The sequence below is a fragment of the Balaenoptera ricei genome, chromosome 13 (assembly GCF_028023285.1).
Source record: "Balaenoptera ricei isolate mBalRic1 chromosome 13, mBalRic1.hap2, whole genome shotgun sequence".
In the NCBI taxonomy this organism is placed as follows: Eukaryota; Metazoa; Chordata; class Mammalia; order Artiodactyla; family Balaenopteridae; genus Balaenoptera; species Balaenoptera ricei.
In genome coordinates, this window is record NC_082651.1 from 87,130,472 (window position 1) to 87,148,876 (window position 18,405).

An 18,405-nucleotide genomic window follows, 5' to 3' on the forward strand; every position below is an offset into this window, starting at 1 on the left:
CAGTGTTGTTCGTGTGGCAAAAAAAAAAACCTAAAAAATCCAGGAAGAGAAAGTGAATGCCATCAAACAGGGGACTATGAATAAAGTATATATAACCATAGAATGGAATGTTATACAACTTTCTAAAAAGAATCTGTTAGAGCGCTACCAAATGACTCAGAAGGATTTTCATGGAGTATAAATTAAATGAGAAAAACAAGAGAAAGACAAGTATGCATAATACCATCCCATTTGGATAAAACAAGGACCAACAAACTCTTTCTATGCAGGTGTTTTCACTCCCACGCTTCTATACCGGGTTGTCTGAGTGTGGAGATACAAATGGGATGCCCAGTAGGTTGTTCTGTGGGGGAGTGTGGCTGCAGAGACCCGATGTGGGTAGAAAAGAGAGAGAGGATGAGTGAGCCAAGCAAAAAAGGAAAAGAAATGAAAGAATACCAAAAGCATACACATATTTGTATGCTCTTGAAAAAATATATATAGATGTGTGTTGCTATGTATGAAGAAAAAATGTAAAAAGAAAATAAGTAAAAAGGAGGCTACAAAGCCACCCAGCTTATGTCCATCAGGCTCATGGTGGAGAAAGGACACTCAGTGACCACACTCTCTCTGGGACAGGTACGATCTCAGGCTGGCTGTTCCTGAAGGGAAGCAAGTTTTACTTTACCCAGAGAAAGAAGAGCCTAAACACATCCTGAACATCAAGAGGGGCATCATTTCTGCCCTCCTGCTTCCCCTGGAGACAGAAGAGGCTAAACAAGTGTTATTTCTGGTGAGAATTCAGAAAGCTGATAACAGTGGCCCTTTGAACGCATCTTCACATATTGGAGCCAGGTCCCACTTATACATCAGGTGGATCGTTGACTCAGCTGCATGGCTAATTACACGGGAGGCCCGATATTGGTGTGAAGCACAGTGCCCAGGGCTCGCCCCAGCCTCTGGGCTCATTGAGGGCTCAGCCCACACAGCCTGAGCAGGTTGGGTCTAATTTTATAGCAGTTTCTGGGGAGTCCCAACCACCCTACTCCTTTGTTTGATTTTGTTCTGTTTCCACAAGGTATAGCCTCTGTGTTGTTTTAAACACAGAAAATAATTGAATCTACTTGCCAGCCTCTTTTAAGAATTTCAGGTTTTGATCGGAGAGAGAATTCAATTTACTTCAGTCCCACGAACACTTTTGAGCCCTTACTATGTTCTGAGTTCCATACTGCGCTACTCGCGGAGAACTCACTGCTGCATCCTGCAGAGGCCTCTCCTCAGGGAGTTCCCAGGACCTGGGGTGAGAACCAAGACACATAGAACACAAGGCAGATTGGAATACGAGCCATAAATGAACAGTTGAGAAAATGCTCTGCGAGCACAGAATATAAAACCAGCATTGGCTAGGTCCTAGGAGGGCCAGCAGGTATGCCTCAGAACCAGGATCACCCGTAAGTGGTTTTCTCACTCCAGCTCTGGCCGCCCTTGGAACCAGCAATGCCCACGCTCTGTCAAAGAGGATGAAGCTTTCTCCCAAAGCCACGTTGCATCCACCTTTTCTCCCTGGCTCCTTTCCCAGCCCCACCCCAAGAACCTAAACATGTTTCCCCATGTTGAATACGCCATTTGTATCTTTTGCTCCCATAGGACACCGTGTATGGAAACTGCTCCAGTGACGTTACCGTTAAAACAAGGAAGGGAAATGTGGCAACAGAAATATCCATCGAAAGAAACCTGGAGAGCTGTGATCGCTTCCAGCCCATTAGCACGGGAGTTAGCCCCCTGGCTTTGATCAAAGGCATGGTAAGTTTCACATCAGCATTGCTATTCACACGACAGCAGCCTCTTTATTATTAAAATGATGGAATGTTAGAGCTATACGGGATCTCAGAGGAAAACTTGTAGGCAAAGAAAACATAAGAAGCAGTCGCAGCTGTGAAGTGTTTATGTTTGGTGGGACAGACAGGCGTGTGTAGGGTACCAGGTTATATATACTTTGTGCAGGATCATAGGTCCACTGGGGTAGAATAAGAAGAGTCTATAGCTTGACTCAGCTTTGGGTCTGCCGAGTTGTTGCATCCCCTTGTCAAAATGTCAAGTACCAAGCTCTCTTCTCTAACTGAATGTATCTAGTGGTACAGAACCCCCATTCCCCCCACCTTCTTCCCTGAAGGTAAATACCTATGGCCGAAGACTCCGGTTCAAGCCCCAGGGACTGATGAAAATGCTTCTCCCCTGATCTCATTCACAGACCCGCCCCTTGTCAACGCTGATTGGCAGCAGCCAGTCCTGCCAGTACACCCTGGACCCTAAGAGGAAGCACGTGTCAGAAGCCATCTGCAAGGAGCAACACCTGTTCCTGCCTTTCTCCTATAAGTAGGTCACCCTCTGCAGCCTTGATTCATTATTTATGGGGCCAGTAGGAGCTGAATGCTTCTCAGGTGCCCTCTTGCAGGCTAGGCTGTGCCTGGGAGGGGGTTGTGAAGAGGTACAAAGCAGAGCCCATCCCTGTCCTCCTGTCTCAAGCTAACAGGCAATTTGGTAGGAAAATCTTAGGCATGCAAAACAATTTGGAACCAACAAAAGATATCTGAGACCCAGACTTTAAGGGCTATAGATCAGGAAAAACTGGGGATCATTACAGCCTGCCCTGGTTATAAAGGCTTTGCAGAAGATTTGGGAATTGGCATAGAGACTTGTGTATCCAAATCCATTCTGAAAACTGGTCAGTCAACTAATGTATATTGAGTAACTGCTATAGTCTTGGCACTGTGCTGTGGGAGGTGCAAAGGACTTTCAAAGCACAATGTTAGTCCATTCCCTCTGGGCCCTCCAGAATGGTGGAGGGTGTAAGGTACATATGTCCTTCTGGTGGAAGGACAGCCAACATGACCAGAAGGAGGTGGTACTGTTCACCAGGGGGATCAAGGACAGTTGGCTTTTTTTTTTAATTGGAGTATAGTTGCTTTACAATGTTGTGTTAGTTTCTGCTGTACAGCAAAGTGAATCAGCTATGCATATACATATATCCCCTCTTTTTTGGATTTCCTTTCCATTTAGGTCACCACAGAGCACTGAGTAGAGTTCCCTGTGCTATACAGTAGGTTCTCATTAGTTATCTATTTTATACATAGTAGTGTATATATGTCAATCCCAATGCCCCAGTTCATCCCACCCCCCCTCCCCCCTTGGTATCTATCTGTTTGTTCTCTACACCCGTGAAGGACAGTTGGCTATAACTATGTGTTGAAAGGTGAGCAGAATTTGGGTAGAAGCAGAGGTGGGGGAAACATTTAACATGAAAAGAACAGAATGGTTTGGGGAGCTGGCCATCGATGACATGATGTGCCTCCTTTGTTACCAGGAATAAGTATGGGATGATGGCACAGGTTACACAGACTTTGAAACTCGAAGACACACCTAAGATCAACAGCCGCTTCTTTGATGAAGGTAAGACTTTATGTGCACGTGGTTGCCAGGGCTGGGAAATCTGCCCACGATGTACCAACCATGGCTTAGCTCCTTGCTGGGCCCGATGAAATGTCTGCTGGTGATGAGGTCATGGGCTCTAGTGTTCTGGCTGTGGGCCATTCTACTGAGAAAGCACATTCACTTCAGAATGTCAGGTGGCAATGGGATAAAGGAAAGGGAAGAGTTCCCCAAAGCTACCTGGGTTTTTGTAAGTAGGAAACTGGATTCCTAAGTCAACCTTTGGTAGATCTGACAGCCTCATACACCCCATGATAAGGCCTGGGGCCTGGACAAGGTGGGGCAAGTGAGAGAGACCCTCAGGGTCAGGGATCAGTCTTCAGAGCTGAAAGGAACTATAGAGACCTCTGGTCCAACCCCAGCCCTGCATGTGTCTTGTATGTGAAGCTGTCGTGTGCCTTACCTCGTTGTTCTCAGCAACCTGTGATGTCAGGTGGTAGCAACGTGTGCTTTTATACCCATCAGAGGTGAAAGGGACCCAGAGAGAGGCTTAGTGATGTGTTCACAGTCACAGACTATTAGAGGTGGTGAAAAATAGGCCTCCAGGTCTACTCTAAGTGGACTCCTTCCACTGCACCGTATTTCCATGCTGATTCACCTGCCTCCCTGGCACAGGGAGGGTGATGGAGGGGACACAAAATCGTCTTCCCCTCCCCCACAAACTGCCAGTAGATCCCGCTGGAAGAAAGGGTGGGTGAGCAGCAGTGAGTCAGCTTCAGCTGTTGCCACATCAGCAGCAGTACCTCCTCACCAGGTCTTTTAGGCAGAAAGGTTATCCGATACCAGAGTCACAAAAGCCTGGATTCAGTTCCAGCTCTGCCTCTCACACCCAGAAAGGTCTTGGGCAAGGTGAGTGGCTTGCCTCTGGGTCTTAGTTCCCTTATCTTTATTTTTTTATTTTTTATAAGTTTATTAATTCTATTTATTTATTTTTGGCTGCATTGGGTCTTCGTTGCGGTGCGCGGGCTTCTCATTGAGGTGGCTTCTCTTGTTGTGGAGCACAGGCTCTAGGCGTGCGGGCTTCAGTAGTTGCAGCGTGTGGGCTCAGTAGTTGTGGCTCGCGGGCTCTAGAGCGCAGGCTCAGTAGTTGTGGCGCACGGGCTTAGTTGCTCCGCGGCATGTGGAATCTTCCCAGACCAGGGCTCAAACCCGTGTCCCCTGCATTGGCAGGCGGATTCTTAACCACTGCGCCACCAGGGAAGTCCCCCCTTATCTTTAAATTGAGGAATAATACTACCCTCAGGGAGAGTGTGATGAGTCAATGAAAACACTGAAGTCAGACCCCTAGCACAGAGCCAGATAGATACGTAATGGGCATCAAGTACAGTACCGGATAGTTTTCTTTTCTTTTCCCCTTTGCTGACCCCTCCTTGACCTCCAGTTTCCAGTAGAAAGATGAGGGTGAGAAGCAGAGGTAAACCAGAATCCCTCTGACACATTCCTCCTTCCAGGTGCCGAGGCGGTGGGTCTTGCCTTTGAGAGCACCAAGTCCACGTCACCTCCAAAGCAGGCCGAGGCCATCGTGAAGACCCTCCAGGAGCTGCAGAAACTGCATGTCTCCGAGCAGAATGCCCAGAGAGCTAACCTCTTCCATAAACTGGTGACTGAGCTGCGAGCCCTCAGCAATGAGGCAGTCACATCCCTCTTGCCAAAGCTGATCGAGGTGTCCAGGTATTTCTTGAATAGTCGCAGCTCAATCTTTCATAGATTATACACCTGTGGTAGCTGGCTGAGACCTCGGCCAAACAGAGACTCTCAGGGACCATTGAAATTTCAACCCAGTTAATCAATTAGTCAGTCAGTTAATGTTTACTGGATAGAGAAATATCAGCTAAGGTGTCTAGAGTTCCATGGGCAATACACATGTACACACATTGCATCCAAGGTAGATACATACTTGTGTATTAAGACAGGAGGGAAATATTTCCCACATTTTGATGTGTATCTTCTAATTCCTAGTTCTGTAATGGGTACCCTGGAGTGTTTGAGAGAAAAAGAAGTCTGTGCCTTCTGGAAGCCTATAGGCTAGAGGAGAGAGAACTCAGGCAAACAAAATAATACTGTGCCTTCTCTTTACTCCAATGCACTCACTGTTAGTGCTGTGAAGATCAGAGAAGGGACTGAGGACTGGACGAGTGTTTGCCTGGCATGTTCTGTGTTCTGACCAAAGGATGACAGACCTCTCTGGATGTTGAGTCCAGGGGGTCCTTCTTCAGACTTTGCTCCGTGGTGCTTCTCCGGTGGATAATGCTTATAGGGAAGGCTTTCTGGTTCTAGGGATCTGAGTGAGATTTTGGAAGATGGTTGGATTTGGATTGTGAATAAGGGGAATAAGGGCATTCCTGACAGAGGGAACACCACGAGCCAAGGATATTTTAGCTGCCTAGAAGGTGATGTTTATAACTTTCTCTGCCCTTTTCTTCTCAGCCCCATCACTTTACAAGCCTTGATTCAATGCGGACAGCCCCAGTGTTACACTCACATCCTCCAGTGGCTGAAAAGTGAGAAAGCCAACCCCCTTCTGATAGATGTTGTGACCTACCTGGTGGCCTTGATTCCAAAGCCCTCTGCCGAGAGGCTGCGGGCAGTCTTTAACATGGCAAAGGAGCAGCAGAGCCGGGCCACGTTTTATGCTCTGAGTCACGTGATCAACAAGTGAGTATTACACTGGTTCTCCTCGTAGGAGCTAAGGAAGACCCCGCTTCTCTGTATTAAGTTTGTACCCTCCCTCCACTTTCAAATTATGATGCTTACTCTTTTGTTTTTCTACTGCTCATTTTGAGAGTAATGATTTGAAAAAAGAAATCAGCGAATATAAGTGTATATTTTAAGATAAATCTGGCTATGCTCGCTGAATCCTACCTCTTATTCTGTAGCTATCATAAGACAAACCCTACGGGGACACAGGACCTGCTGGAAATTGCTGATTACCTGTCGGAACAGATTCGCAATGACTGCACTGGGAACGAAGATCACACCTACTTGATTCTGAGGGTATTTTCAGTTTTTTGTATGATGTGCAGTTTTCCTGTACACCCCTCACTTCTTCTGTGCCCTGATTCCCTCTTGTTTCTTTTCAATGCAGGTCATTGGAAATATTGGTAGAACCATGGAGCAACTAACCCCAAAACTCCCATCTTCAGTCCTGAAATGCATCAAAAGTAGACAGCCATCACTGCTGATTCAGAAGGCCGCCATCCAGGCCCTGCGGAAAATGGAGCTGAGAGATGAGGTAAAGTCCACAGAAGAGGACTGAAAGTGAAAAGTTTATTCAGACTGACAAGGATTTGGAATGAGATTCTAAATCTCCTCATTCTAGTGACTTTATTCTACTGCTTTTTAATTGCAACTTTCAACACACCTGGTGACTGCCTAGCAGTAATGTGGACGTGAGAGAAATATTTGCGCTTGTTGCTACTCCAGCAGGCGGAATGTGAGATGTTCACTATACGCTGTCCTCCCGCCAGACTGACCATCGCTCCCCTCTTGGGAAAACATGGCTGATTTTTCCCCAGTTCCCCTAGACTAGGATAGTCAAACTGGCCCCAGAAAGTGGCAGTGACTCCAGAGCTTTGCAGACAACCTGACTTACTTATTAGCACCAAATTCTCACTGTCCCTTCCCACCTTTATTCTCATATTAAGATAATTTATGTTAAAACAACTTTATCTTCAGTTAGTGGCAGATCTCCGACAAGTTGTAACTTGTCCAAAACTTGTGTATCTTAATGCAGTTGAATTCAACACGCATTTGATAGGTGTCTTCTGAGAACCCTTCCTTGAGCTGGTTGCTCTGGGGGGAACACGGGCAAGAAGGTTCAGTACCAGCATTTGAAGGATTCTTAGAGAGAAATTCAGCTTGCGCGTAAGACGAGGCACGCTTGCCAGGCGTGTTCTGTGTTCTGACAGTGACAACAGTCTCTTTTGGCTGCAGGTCCGGGAGGTCCTACTTCAGACTTTCCTCGATGACGCCTCTCCAGGGGATAAGCGACTGGCTGCCTATCTCATGCTGATGGGCAGCCCTTCCCAGTCAGATATTAACAAAATCACCCAACTCCTCCCACGGGAACAGAATGAGCAAGTGAAGAACTTTGTGGCTTCCCACATCGCCAACATCTTAAACTCAGAAGAGCTGTATGTCCAGGAGTGAGTGAATTCGTCCCCATCTGCCACAGGGGGCTGAAATTCCAAACCTCAATTCTGATTTAGCCACTGCCTGCCCTTCATACGTTGTTCTCTCTTCTGGAACAAACATCTGGGTGAAAGGGTGGCAGATCTGAGCCAAGCTCTTGGGGCAGATGAAACCCAAATAGTTTGGTAGCGATTGGAAATCCATATTTACTTGGGGGTGGAAGAGTAACGTGATGTGTGTCGGCTCACAATATCCTCCTCCTCTTCATCTAGGTTGAAAAAGTTAGTGGAAGAAGCTCTGAAAAAATCTCAACTTCCAACTGTCACGGACTTCAAAAAGTTTTCCCGGAACTATCACCTTTCCAAATCTATTTCTCTTCCATCACTTGACCCAGTCTCAGGCAGAATCGAAGGGAATCTTATATTTGATCCAAGTAATTACCTTCCTAAAGAAAGCATGCTGAAAATGACCCTCTCAGTCTTCGGATTAGCTCCAGCTGACCTCTTTGAGGTATGTGTGAGATTGAAGCAGAGTCTTATGTTTTCTAGGCCATTCTGTTCTACATCATAAACATAAAGTCAAGTCAAGGGAGCCGTGAGCCAGCTACGGAGGAACAAGAATCATCAGGCAGTGGTACCATCACTTCTTTCCCTCCTCCCTCACCTTCCTGCCTCCCCACTAGGGGCCATCTGAAGCATGACTCCTTATATGAATGGAAATGCAGATGTCTCAGAGAAGCCCTTAGACCCCAAATCCAAGGAAGTGCATGGGCTGCGCAGTCAGACGGCTCTGGTTCAAACCCCAAGTCCACTCCCAACTCTGAATCTTTGGTTTAACTATTTATGCTCTCTGAACCTTAGCTGCCTCTTCCAGAAAACAGGCATGTGATAAGTTCTGCCTGTCAAGATTCTGTTGAGATTTAAATAAGAAAACTCACGTGGAGTGCTAAGCTCAGCTCCTGCCCTGTAGTAGTCACCGAAGACTCGTTTAATGAATTGGGCATAAAGAGGGGAATGGAAGGCTGACAGGCAACAGAGAAACATGATGGCATTTTCTTGCCTGATTTTCTTTCTCAGATTGGTTTGCAAGGAAAAGGCTTTGAGCCAACATTGGAAGCTCTTTTTGGGAAGCAAGGATTTTTCCCAGACAGTGTCAACAAGGCTTTGTATTGGGTTGATGGTCAAGTTCCTGATCGTGTCTCCAAGGTCTTGGTGGATCACTTTGGCTACAACAAAGATGATAAACGTGAGCAGGTATGTTTCTGTTAAGTATCCTCTCAAGGAAAGCTTTGGGTTTCAATGCGAAAACATTCTTAATCTAAGCCTGGAAGTGACCAAGGTACTATCTAACTGAAATGACAACTACGGCAATTATTAACCAGTCCAGTGAGGATAAGAGCCAGTATCCTCTGTAGGTATGGGCCTCCTGGAGATTCAGTCTACCCACATCCAGACCCATTAGAGGCCTCTCTAACATAATTAGAGGCTCTCTAACATTAGAGGCTCTCTAAGATAGAGTTCATAATAGTATGAACTCTGGGGCATGGGTTTGAAATCTAACCTCACTCTCTTCAAGCTCTGCATACCTGGGCAAGTTGCTTGATGTTATGTCTGTTTCCACATCCCCAGATTGCTAATAATAATCCATACCCTTCACGAGGATATTTAAAGACTAAATGAACTGAAGTATGTAAAAAGCGAAGCAAAGTACCTGACTCTTGTATTGATTATTCAAGAAGCAGATAGTATTATACTCTTTAATTTCATATTTTCATTATTAATAACTACTTTCTTTGGCTCTCACCCACACCAGTGCACTAGCTTATGGGAGCAAAATCCTCTTTGAAGCTAGCATAAGCCTCCACTTAAGGAGTAGAAAATAGATTGTATGATCTGGAGCTTCTTATGCTTTAGCTTTTTGCTACCCAAAGTGTGGTTGTCATTGGCATCACATCAGAGCTTGTTAGAAATGCAGGTTCTCAGGCCCTACTGGGCTCTGCTGAATCAGAACCTGCATTATAACGAGACTGCCAAGAAACTGGTGTGCACATTTCAGTTTGAGAAGCAGGGCCATAATTTACTCCTCCATGCTCGCAAATGGTCCCACCTCCGTCTTCTATTACTTACCTCCGCTTGAGGCTGAGGGTCTTTGATCTGTTTGGAGCCTTTCAATCAATCACTCTTTTCTTCCTCAATGCCTAAGCATCAGTCTATGGAATTCTTATCTCTAGGAACTTACCTAGATAAGAACTTACCTAGACCAGGTGTTTTTCAAGCTTTGGCCAATGTATATAGCAGCTATGCTTTCCCAAGAAACCCCTAGTGTTTTTGCCTTGTCAAAGGAGAGAGGGAGTAAGCAGGGGAGGGGTTGGCAGACAGAGGGTCTTCTAATCTTGGGGAGCTGTTGGGATCCTGGTGTCCTGGAGAGCAGAGGTGCCCCTTACTATGCCTACATCATTCAAGTTAAAAACAGAGTGGAAGCGCCGTTGTCCCTGAGTGTTCTTCGTCTCAGTCTGGAGGAGCTATCTACCTTTTGATAAAAGGTGGGAGCCTGATTTCAGTGTCTTCCCTGTGCCCCCGCCTTGAGCATTTGTGTTTAGGCCCACCACGGCTGCAGCAGGTAGGTCCCACATCTGAATCTACGGGTGTTTGTTTGACAACACTCACACCTCACTAGATATTTTGTTGTTAAAATCCCAGGACATGGTCAACGGAATTATGCTCAATGCTGAGAAGCTGATCAAAGATTTGAAATCCAAAGACTTCCCAGAAGCCAGAGCCTACCTCCACATCTTGGGAGAAGAGCTTGGCTTTGTCAAGCTCCAGGACCTCCAGCTCCTGGGGAGGCTGCTGCTGAACGGTGTCCGTACCCTGCAGGGGGTCCCTCAGATGGTAAGCGGGCCAGGCCCCGTCATAGGGTGACGAGATTAGCCTGGGCTCCTTTTAGATCTCCCAGGCTCCCTTAAGATCCCAGCCACACAAACCAGAGAAAGTGCTTGTACTTCCTTCAAAGAGGCAGGTTTGTCTTGAATTTCAGTGAAGAAGATTATTGGATCCTAAGGAATTGATAACATTTAGAAATTAAGCTATTCATCATGTTAGATGTATCTTTTAACAGCGTTCATTTGTTCATCCGGAAAACAATGTTAAGTGTGTCTCCCTCTACCTATGCTACAGGTTCCTTTTAATATTGAAATGATGCAGTGATTATGAAACAACATATGTAGAAAACTGTAATCCACTATCTAAATATGAACTATAGTTTTTTTTTTTTTTATTTTTGACTGCGTTGGGTCTTAGTTGCAGCATGCGGGCTCTTTGTTGTGGCGCACGGGCTTCTCTCTTCGTTGTGGCACATGGGCTTCTCTCTAGTTGTGGCGTGCAGGCTCCAGAGCGCGTGGGCTCTGTAGTTGTGGCACGTGGGTCCCAGAGCGCGTGGGCTCTGTAGTTTGCGGCACGCAGGCTCTCTAGTTGAGGTGCATGAGCTCAGTAGTTGTGGTGCGTGGGCTTAGTTGCCCCACAGCATATGGGATCTTAGTTCCCTAACCAGGGATTGAACCCACGTCCCCTGCATTGTAAGGCAGATTCTCTACCACTGGACCACCAGGGAAGTCCCTATAGTTTTTTATAATTATTAATTTATTAAAAAGGGAGAAAATATCCAAGTATACTCCATAGGATATAATGAATAATAATGTGGATTTAATAAAAGAGATCTCAAGTTATTTTACAGATGTGTTATAAAGAACAAAGAACAATGCATACTGATATGTACATCATCTAAATAGCTCATCAGTTTTGTTTTTTTTAATTATTTTTTAAAATATTTATTTATTTATTTATTTATTTATCTGGCTGTGCTGGGTCTTAGTTGCGGCCTGCGGGATCTTCATTGCGGCGTGCAGGATCTTTTAGTTGCGGCGTGCAGGATCTTTTAGTTGCAGCATGCACACTCTTAGTTGCGGCATGTGGATCTAGTTCCCTGACCAGGGATCGAACCCAGGCCCCCTGCATTGGGAGCATGGAGTCTTAGCCACTGGACCACCAGGGAAGTCCCAGCCCATCACTGTTTAAAAATTGGTTTTACCATAATATATCATGCTGCAAGTAAACCCTCATTTACATTTAGACTCCAAAAAATCAGAATTAAGCCATGGTATGCAGTGATACTTAAAGTTCATAAATCTCAGAGGCCCAGAAATATTCTGAAATGCCTTCTAAATCACCAGTTGAAAACAACATGATATTTACACAGGGCAATTTTTTGTATCCCAATTTGTTGAAATCAGTAATCATTCATCTTTACTTATTAAACTATTCAGCTAATTAAAATATGCTGGTCCCTTCCTTTCTGGATAAAGAAGAATAACCATTGTCTAATGGGGGGGGGGAGGTCGCATTTCACAAAGCCCACTTCGATGAAGCGTACTTTTCCTCTCCCCTGTCGGATCTACAGATTAAAGAGCTCGTAAGGAAAGGTTCAAAGGGTGACTTGTTTCTTCACTACATCTTCATGGACAATGCCTTTGAACTCCCCACCGGACTTGGATTACAACTGCAGGTGTCCTCCTCTGGAGTCATCACTCCTGGAATCAAGGCTGGAGTGAAACTGGAAGTAGCCAATGTAAGACCCCGTCCACTTTTTCCTTCCTTAGGTTGTTCTTTTCCTCCAGGGTGGGTGTCTTGTGCAATTTAAAAAATGTGTTTCCAGTTCAAGACGAAGTGCATCACCATTGGAATCACCTCATTAACTTTTATGACAAACGTTAGGCTTCCACTAGGATGCACCACCTCGCTAGCTCTGCTCGGGCACAGCAGTAGCATGAGAACTCAGCTGTTTCTGTCGTCTTTGTATCTTGTTATGCTTCAAGTTAACTTGGGCACTTCCTAGTCCTGGGTATCGGTCTGGCCCTGGAGGACTGAGAACTTGGCTTTTCCTCCTACAAACGAATCTCAGTAATGTTTCCTCTGGTGTGAGCCATCCAGAGATATTTGCCCGGGGGTGGGAAGGGTGGTTGATCTGACTACAGGGGACTGAGGTTATTTAACAAAGCTGAATAGGTTGTTTTGTGACTTACAGATACAGGCAGAACTGGTGACAAAGCCGTCTGTGTCTGTGGAGTTTGTGACAAATATGGGCATCATCATTCCGGACTTTGCTAGGAGTGGGGTCCAGATGAACACCAACTTCTTCCATGAGACAGGCCTGGAGGCGAGAGTAGCCCTGAAAGCTGGGCAGCTGGAGTTCATCGTTCCTTCTCCTAAGAGGCCAGTCAGGCTGTTCAGTGGCAGGTAATTCTTTCAGTAAGATCTGATCAGCCAGTTTGAAAGAAGGAATTATGACTGCAGGGTTTGGCCAGGCTAGACAGCTGATTGAGATAATTCAGGCCCCAGTGGATCTGGGGGGTGCTGGAGAGAGAGAAGGTACTGGATTACCTATTTTTAACCTGACTTAGACTCAGTATATAATTACAGTTTCCTTGACTTTTCACATTTTACTAAGATGAGACTTAAGACCTACTGATTAATGAGTTGCTGTTAGGTTGTGTTTTCTTGTTGTTTGTTTTGAGAATGAAGAAGCACTAGCTATAGAGAAATCATCTTTGGGAAATGGGTATTTTTCCCAGGAAAACCACCAAAGGACATACTGATTTGCAGTGGCTAGTTCAGTGCATAAAGCATGGAAGTCCTACTCTCCTGATTATGGGATGCAGCCTCCTATTGAGAGCTCCGTTTTCAATGAAATCTTCAAACGTTGATTTACCTTAGTTTCCATATTTTGGACACATTAATTTGTCAATTCAAATATAGTGAGGCAAGCAGTGACTATCAAGTGAGGGCTCGGTTAGAGGAAGCAGGAGAGGACCATGAAATTACGTATCATGGAGCCTGTGGCAGTTAAGGAAAACCTTCTGAAGAGAGCCACACTTGAGCTGATCCCTGGAAGCTGTGTCAGAGTTATGCAGACAAAAGAGAAAGGAATGAGTGTTCCCAGGCAAAGAGAAAAGCACATGCAATGGCCTGAAGGAAAAATGATACGGTTTGGGAACTACAAGAAATTCCATGAGGTCAAGTACACGAGGAACATGGTGAGAGAGGAAGTGAGAGGCTGGCAAGGGTCAGTCTTGTGAGCCGTCTTAGGGAGATTGGGCTCTTCTGAAGGCAAAAGGGTTTAAAGTGGGAGCATAAGTAAAATAAGGTCGGTGCTTTAGAAAACTCTGACTCCAGAGCGGGAAATGGGTGAAAAGGGGGCATGACTGGCAACAGGGAGACCAGTCAGGAGCCTGTTACAATCACATACAGGAGGGGGATGACAGTGGCCACACCCGATAAGGGCCAGGTGGACAGATGAGTGAGCCAACCCCAGAAATCCTTAGGACGTAGAAACACAAGTACCTGGTTATTGACTGACTGAATATGGTGGGCGGGGTGGGGGCGGAGAAAGAGGCAAGAGGAGTCAGGGGTGCCCTTCATTGAAATAAGGACTAAAGAGGAAGAGCAGCTGGTGTGGGAGACAGTGACGAATTCTGTTTTCAACACACTGCACTGGAAGTCCTGTGAGACAGCCGATGGGAACATCCAGCTGTCAACGGACCAGTGGGTCTGAGCTCAGTGAAGAGGTTTGAGCTATAAATACAGATCTGGGCATCACTGGCACATAGCGGTTGTTGAAGTCCAACAGTGATTAGTATAGAGTAAGGCATGAGGGACTAGGACGGAAACAGGCAGAAGAGACACATGTGAAGGGGAGAGGAATAAGCAGCAACGAGTGAGAAGGGGTGACCAAAGCCGTAAAGGGGCACAGAAGCCCAGGCGTGGCCACGGGGTGGATCACCCCATAGACAGGCCAACGCTGGCACTTAGGATTCCAGCCCACCATCAAACGTTGGTCTTAGGGCACTCCCTAAGATGAGGAAACAATACTGAGAAAAGAACATGATATATCAAAGATCCTTTCATCCTTGGATGAAATCAGGACATTGTTGAACTTTCTGGCACTTACTAATTTTTTAAGTACATACTTGGGAGGAGGATACCATAATCTTTTCAGGGGTTTTGGACTCAAAAGTCTTAATCTGGCCATAAGTGAGCAACTCCACTGAATGCTTCCAAGAGATCAAGGAAGACGAAGCCTCCAAATGTCCTTTGGAGCTGATTGGAGCTGCTGATGAAAGCAGTTCCAGAAGCACCATGGGGGTGACAGTCAGATCCCTGTTCAGTGAGATGGGTGTTGAAAGAAAGTGGAGACTGCAAAGGCAGACAAATTTCTTGATTGTGAGGGAGACAAGAGGGGGCTAGAAGGGAAGGAAAGGTGTGTGTGTGTGTGTGTGTGTGTGTGTGTGTGTGTGTACACACACAGTGGGAGAAGAGACTTGAGCATGTTTAATACTGGTGGAAAGAAGCCAGTAGAGAGAGATTGCAGATGAAAGAGAAGCAGGACACCTCTTATCCACACTTTAGGAAGGAAGGGGCAGCCCTGAGGTCAGATCCCCGTGATCGTTACTGACCCCTCGGAGCCTCTTTCCTCTGTTAAAGGAGACTCTTAATGCCCACTGTTGTGGAAATTACAGAGAACAAATGTGATGAACTTAGTGCAATGTCTAAGTGCAGGTTGTTTCGGGAAACATAAGAGTCACCGTGATTGTTAGCCTTGTTGATGTTCTTCTTACTATTCTTTGTTTCTGAGTAAATCAAAGAATTTGAGGTGGGTGTGGACAGAGGGGAGACAGAGCGCAGGATAAGGGGGCATTTGCGCTGGGAGAATCAGTGATGTTCATTTCGGTCCATGACTTGAAGATAACTCAGGTTTTTTCTTCCTTCACCAGTAACACATTGCATCTGGTGTCTACCACCAAAACGGAAGTGATCCCACCTCTCGTTGAGAACAGGCAGTCCTGGTCAACTTGCAAGCCTTTCTTTATTGGCCTGAACTACTGCACCGCGGTCGCTTATTCCAACGCCAGCTCCACAGACTCTTCTTCCTACTACCCGCTGACTGGGGACACCAGGTCAGAGATGCTCAGTGTCCCCACTCAGCGTGTGCTTACCTCCTACCTTATGGCGACCGAGCAGGGCCAAGAAAAAATGCTGTGTGTTGTAGATGTCGCGTCACCAGCCTCAGAAATTTGCACTGTCCTTTGGTTATTTAGAACAGTGGTCCTTTGCCCAACACACCTGAAGGGTACCTACCTAACCTTTGAGTCTAGGGCTGGGCGTCTTCATAGGTGGGTAGGAGTGGGGCGGTGCTGGAACGTGAGGCGTCATGACCCCTAAGGGAGGTCTTCGCTCAAAAAATAAACAACAAGGGACTTCCCTGGTGGTCCAGTGGTTAAGACTCCACGCTTCCACTTCAGGGGGCACAGGTTCGATCCCTGGTCGGGGAACTAAGATCCCACATGCAGCACGGTGCAGCCAAAAAAATAATAAAATAAATTAAAATAAGACTTATAGGACAAGTCTTATCCTTGTTCTCAGCTTTGCTGACACAACCAACCAACTCCTGCTTGTCCAAAAACCCCAAGCACCCTGGGATCTGCCCTTGCCTTGGGCTTTTGGAGGGACTGAAAGGGATCATAAAGATCATCATTAGTTAAGGACAAGAGACAATGTTGAATAAGGACCAGATTTTTGTTGCAATTGAGGCTGACTTGTTTTGGGGATGTTGTCATCATCATGAAAGCTCTAACGTTATGCATCACACGCATTGTAACATCTTTAGATTTGAACTGGAACTGAAGCCAACAGGAGAAGTAGAGCAGTATTCTGCCAGGGCATTCTACGAACTCCAGAGAGATGGTGAAGCTTTGGTGGACATGCTGAAGTTTGTAACTCAGGCAAAAGGCAAGTGCCCAGAAAAGGGTCCCTCCATCTCTGCCCTCGGTCTCAGGTCCAGGACTCACAAGCAGAATATATTTAATTTAATGTATTTAACAAATATTTACTGAGTGCCAGATAAGTGTCAGGCCTGTTCTGAGAGCTGAGGCTAGAATAGTAAACAATGGAGATAAAGTCCCCATCCTTGTGGAGTTTATAGTAAACAACCAAACAAGTAAATATTCAGAAAGTCAGATTAGTGCTGGGGAGAAGAATAGAGCACAGAGGGGTCTAGGGAATGTCAGGAGTGACAGCAAGGAGGAAGGATGGGGGAAGCCAGTGCCATTTGGAATGATAAGGGAAACCCTCACTGGTAAAGGGAGCATAAAAGAGAGACCTGAAGGAGGGAAGGGGATAAGCCATGTGGAAAGAGCGTTACAGGCTGAGGGGCGAGCTGGTGCAGAGGCCCTGAGGCAGGCGCATGGCTACTGTGTTTGAGGAAAAGGAGGGAAGCCAGTATGGCTGAAGCAGGGAGATCAGGGAGGAAAATGGTAGATGAGGTCAGAGATGTAGGGGGTTGTGAGGGAAGGATGGTCTTCTAGGCTGTGTAAGGATGTTAGTTTTTGCGATGAGTGAAGTAAGAAGCTACTATTTTTTTTAATTGAAGTATGCTTGATTTAAAATGTTGTGTTACTTTCAGGTGTACAGCAAAGTGATTCAGTTGTACATATATACATATTCTTTTTCAGATTCTTTTCCATTATAGATTATTACAAGATATTGACTATAGTTTCCTGTGCTATACAGTAGATCCTTGTTTATCTCTTTTATATATAGTACTGTGTATCTGTTCATCTCAAACTTCTAGTTTACCCATCCACCCCCTTTCCCCTTTAGTAACCATGTTTGTTTTCTATGTCTGTGAGTCTGTTTTGTAAATAAGTTCATTTGTATCATTTTTTTAAAGATTCCACATGTGATAGCATATGATATTTGTCTTTCTCTATCTGACTTACTTCACTTAGTACGATAATCTCTAGGTCCATCCATGTTGCTACAAATAGCAGTGTTTCATTCTTTTTTATGGCTGAGTAGTATTTCGTTGTATGTATATACCAGATCTTCTTTATCCATTCATCTGTTGATGGACACAACGTTTCTTCCGTTTCTTCCATGTGTTGACTATTACAGATAGTGTTGCTGTGAACATTAGGGTTCATGTATCTTTTCAAATTAGAGTTTTTGTCTAATTTGGATATATGCCCAGGAGTGGGATTGCTACATCGTATGGTAAGTCTCTTTTTAGTTTTTTAGGAAACCTCCATACTGTTCTCCATAGTGGCTGCACCAATTTACATTCCCACCAACAGTGCAGGAGGGTTCCCTTTTCTCCACACCCTCTCCAGCATTTGTTACTTTTAGACTTTTTGATCACGGCCATTCTGACTGGTGTGAGGTGATACCTCATTGTAGTTTTGATTCGTGTTTCTCTAATAATTAGTGATGCTGAGCATCTTTTCACGTGCTTGTTTGCCGTGTGTATGTCTGTTTAGTTCTTCTGCCCGTTTTTTGATTGGGTTGTTTTTTTTTGATATTGAGCCGTATAAGCTGTTTGTATGTTTGGAAATTAAGCCATTGTTGGCTGCATTGTTTGCAAATATTTTCTCCCAGTCTGTAGGTTGTCTTTCTGTTTTGTTTATGGTTTCCTTTGCTGTGGTTATAAGTTTGATTATGTCCTATTTGTTTATTTTTGAAGAAGCTACTGTTTGATTTATGTTTATGTTGAAGAGAGACTTTAGGGAGACAAGAGCAGAGAAACTAGTATGTAGGCCATCACAGTAATCCAGGCCAGAGACGGTGGTGCTTTGGGTTGGAGTGGTGATGGCAAAGGCGGTTGGACTCGGCCATGTTTTGAAGACTGGGAAGACAAAATCTGCTGACACAGTAGATGTTCAGGGTAAGAGAAAAAAGGCAATCAGGATGACTCGAAGTT

The 18,405-nt window shown here is 45.4% G+C and overlaps 1 protein-coding gene across 1 annotated transcript in view; it reads left to right on the plus strand.

Annotated features, from left to right (window-relative positions):
* Positions 1-18,405, plus strand: part of APOB (apolipoprotein B) — a 39,068-nt gene that overhangs the window by 4,258 nt on the left and 16,405 nt on the right. The window contains exons 5-20 of the mRNA XM_059943047.1: positions 619-772; positions 1,627-1,782; positions 2,231-2,355; positions 3,344-3,429; positions 4,920-5,139; positions 5,896-6,123; positions 6,345-6,462; positions 6,554-6,700; positions 7,402-7,613; positions 7,872-8,109; positions 8,676-8,852; positions 10,299-10,490; positions 12,055-12,222; positions 12,679-12,890; positions 15,425-15,607; positions 16,318-16,439. Of these exons, the coding sequence (XP_059799030.1) occupies positions 619-772; positions 1,627-1,782; positions 2,231-2,355; positions 3,344-3,429; positions 4,920-5,139; positions 5,896-6,123; positions 6,345-6,462; positions 6,554-6,700; positions 7,402-7,613; positions 7,872-8,109; positions 8,676-8,852; positions 10,299-10,490; positions 12,055-12,222; positions 12,679-12,890; positions 15,425-15,607; positions 16,318-16,439 (2,738 nt within the window). The remainder of the gene's footprint in view (positions 1-618; positions 773-1,626; positions 1,783-2,230; positions 2,356-3,343; positions 3,430-4,919; positions 5,140-5,895; positions 6,124-6,344; positions 6,463-6,553; positions 6,701-7,401; positions 7,614-7,871; positions 8,110-8,675; positions 8,853-10,298; positions 10,491-12,054; positions 12,223-12,678; positions 12,891-15,424; positions 15,608-16,317; positions 16,440-18,405) is intronic.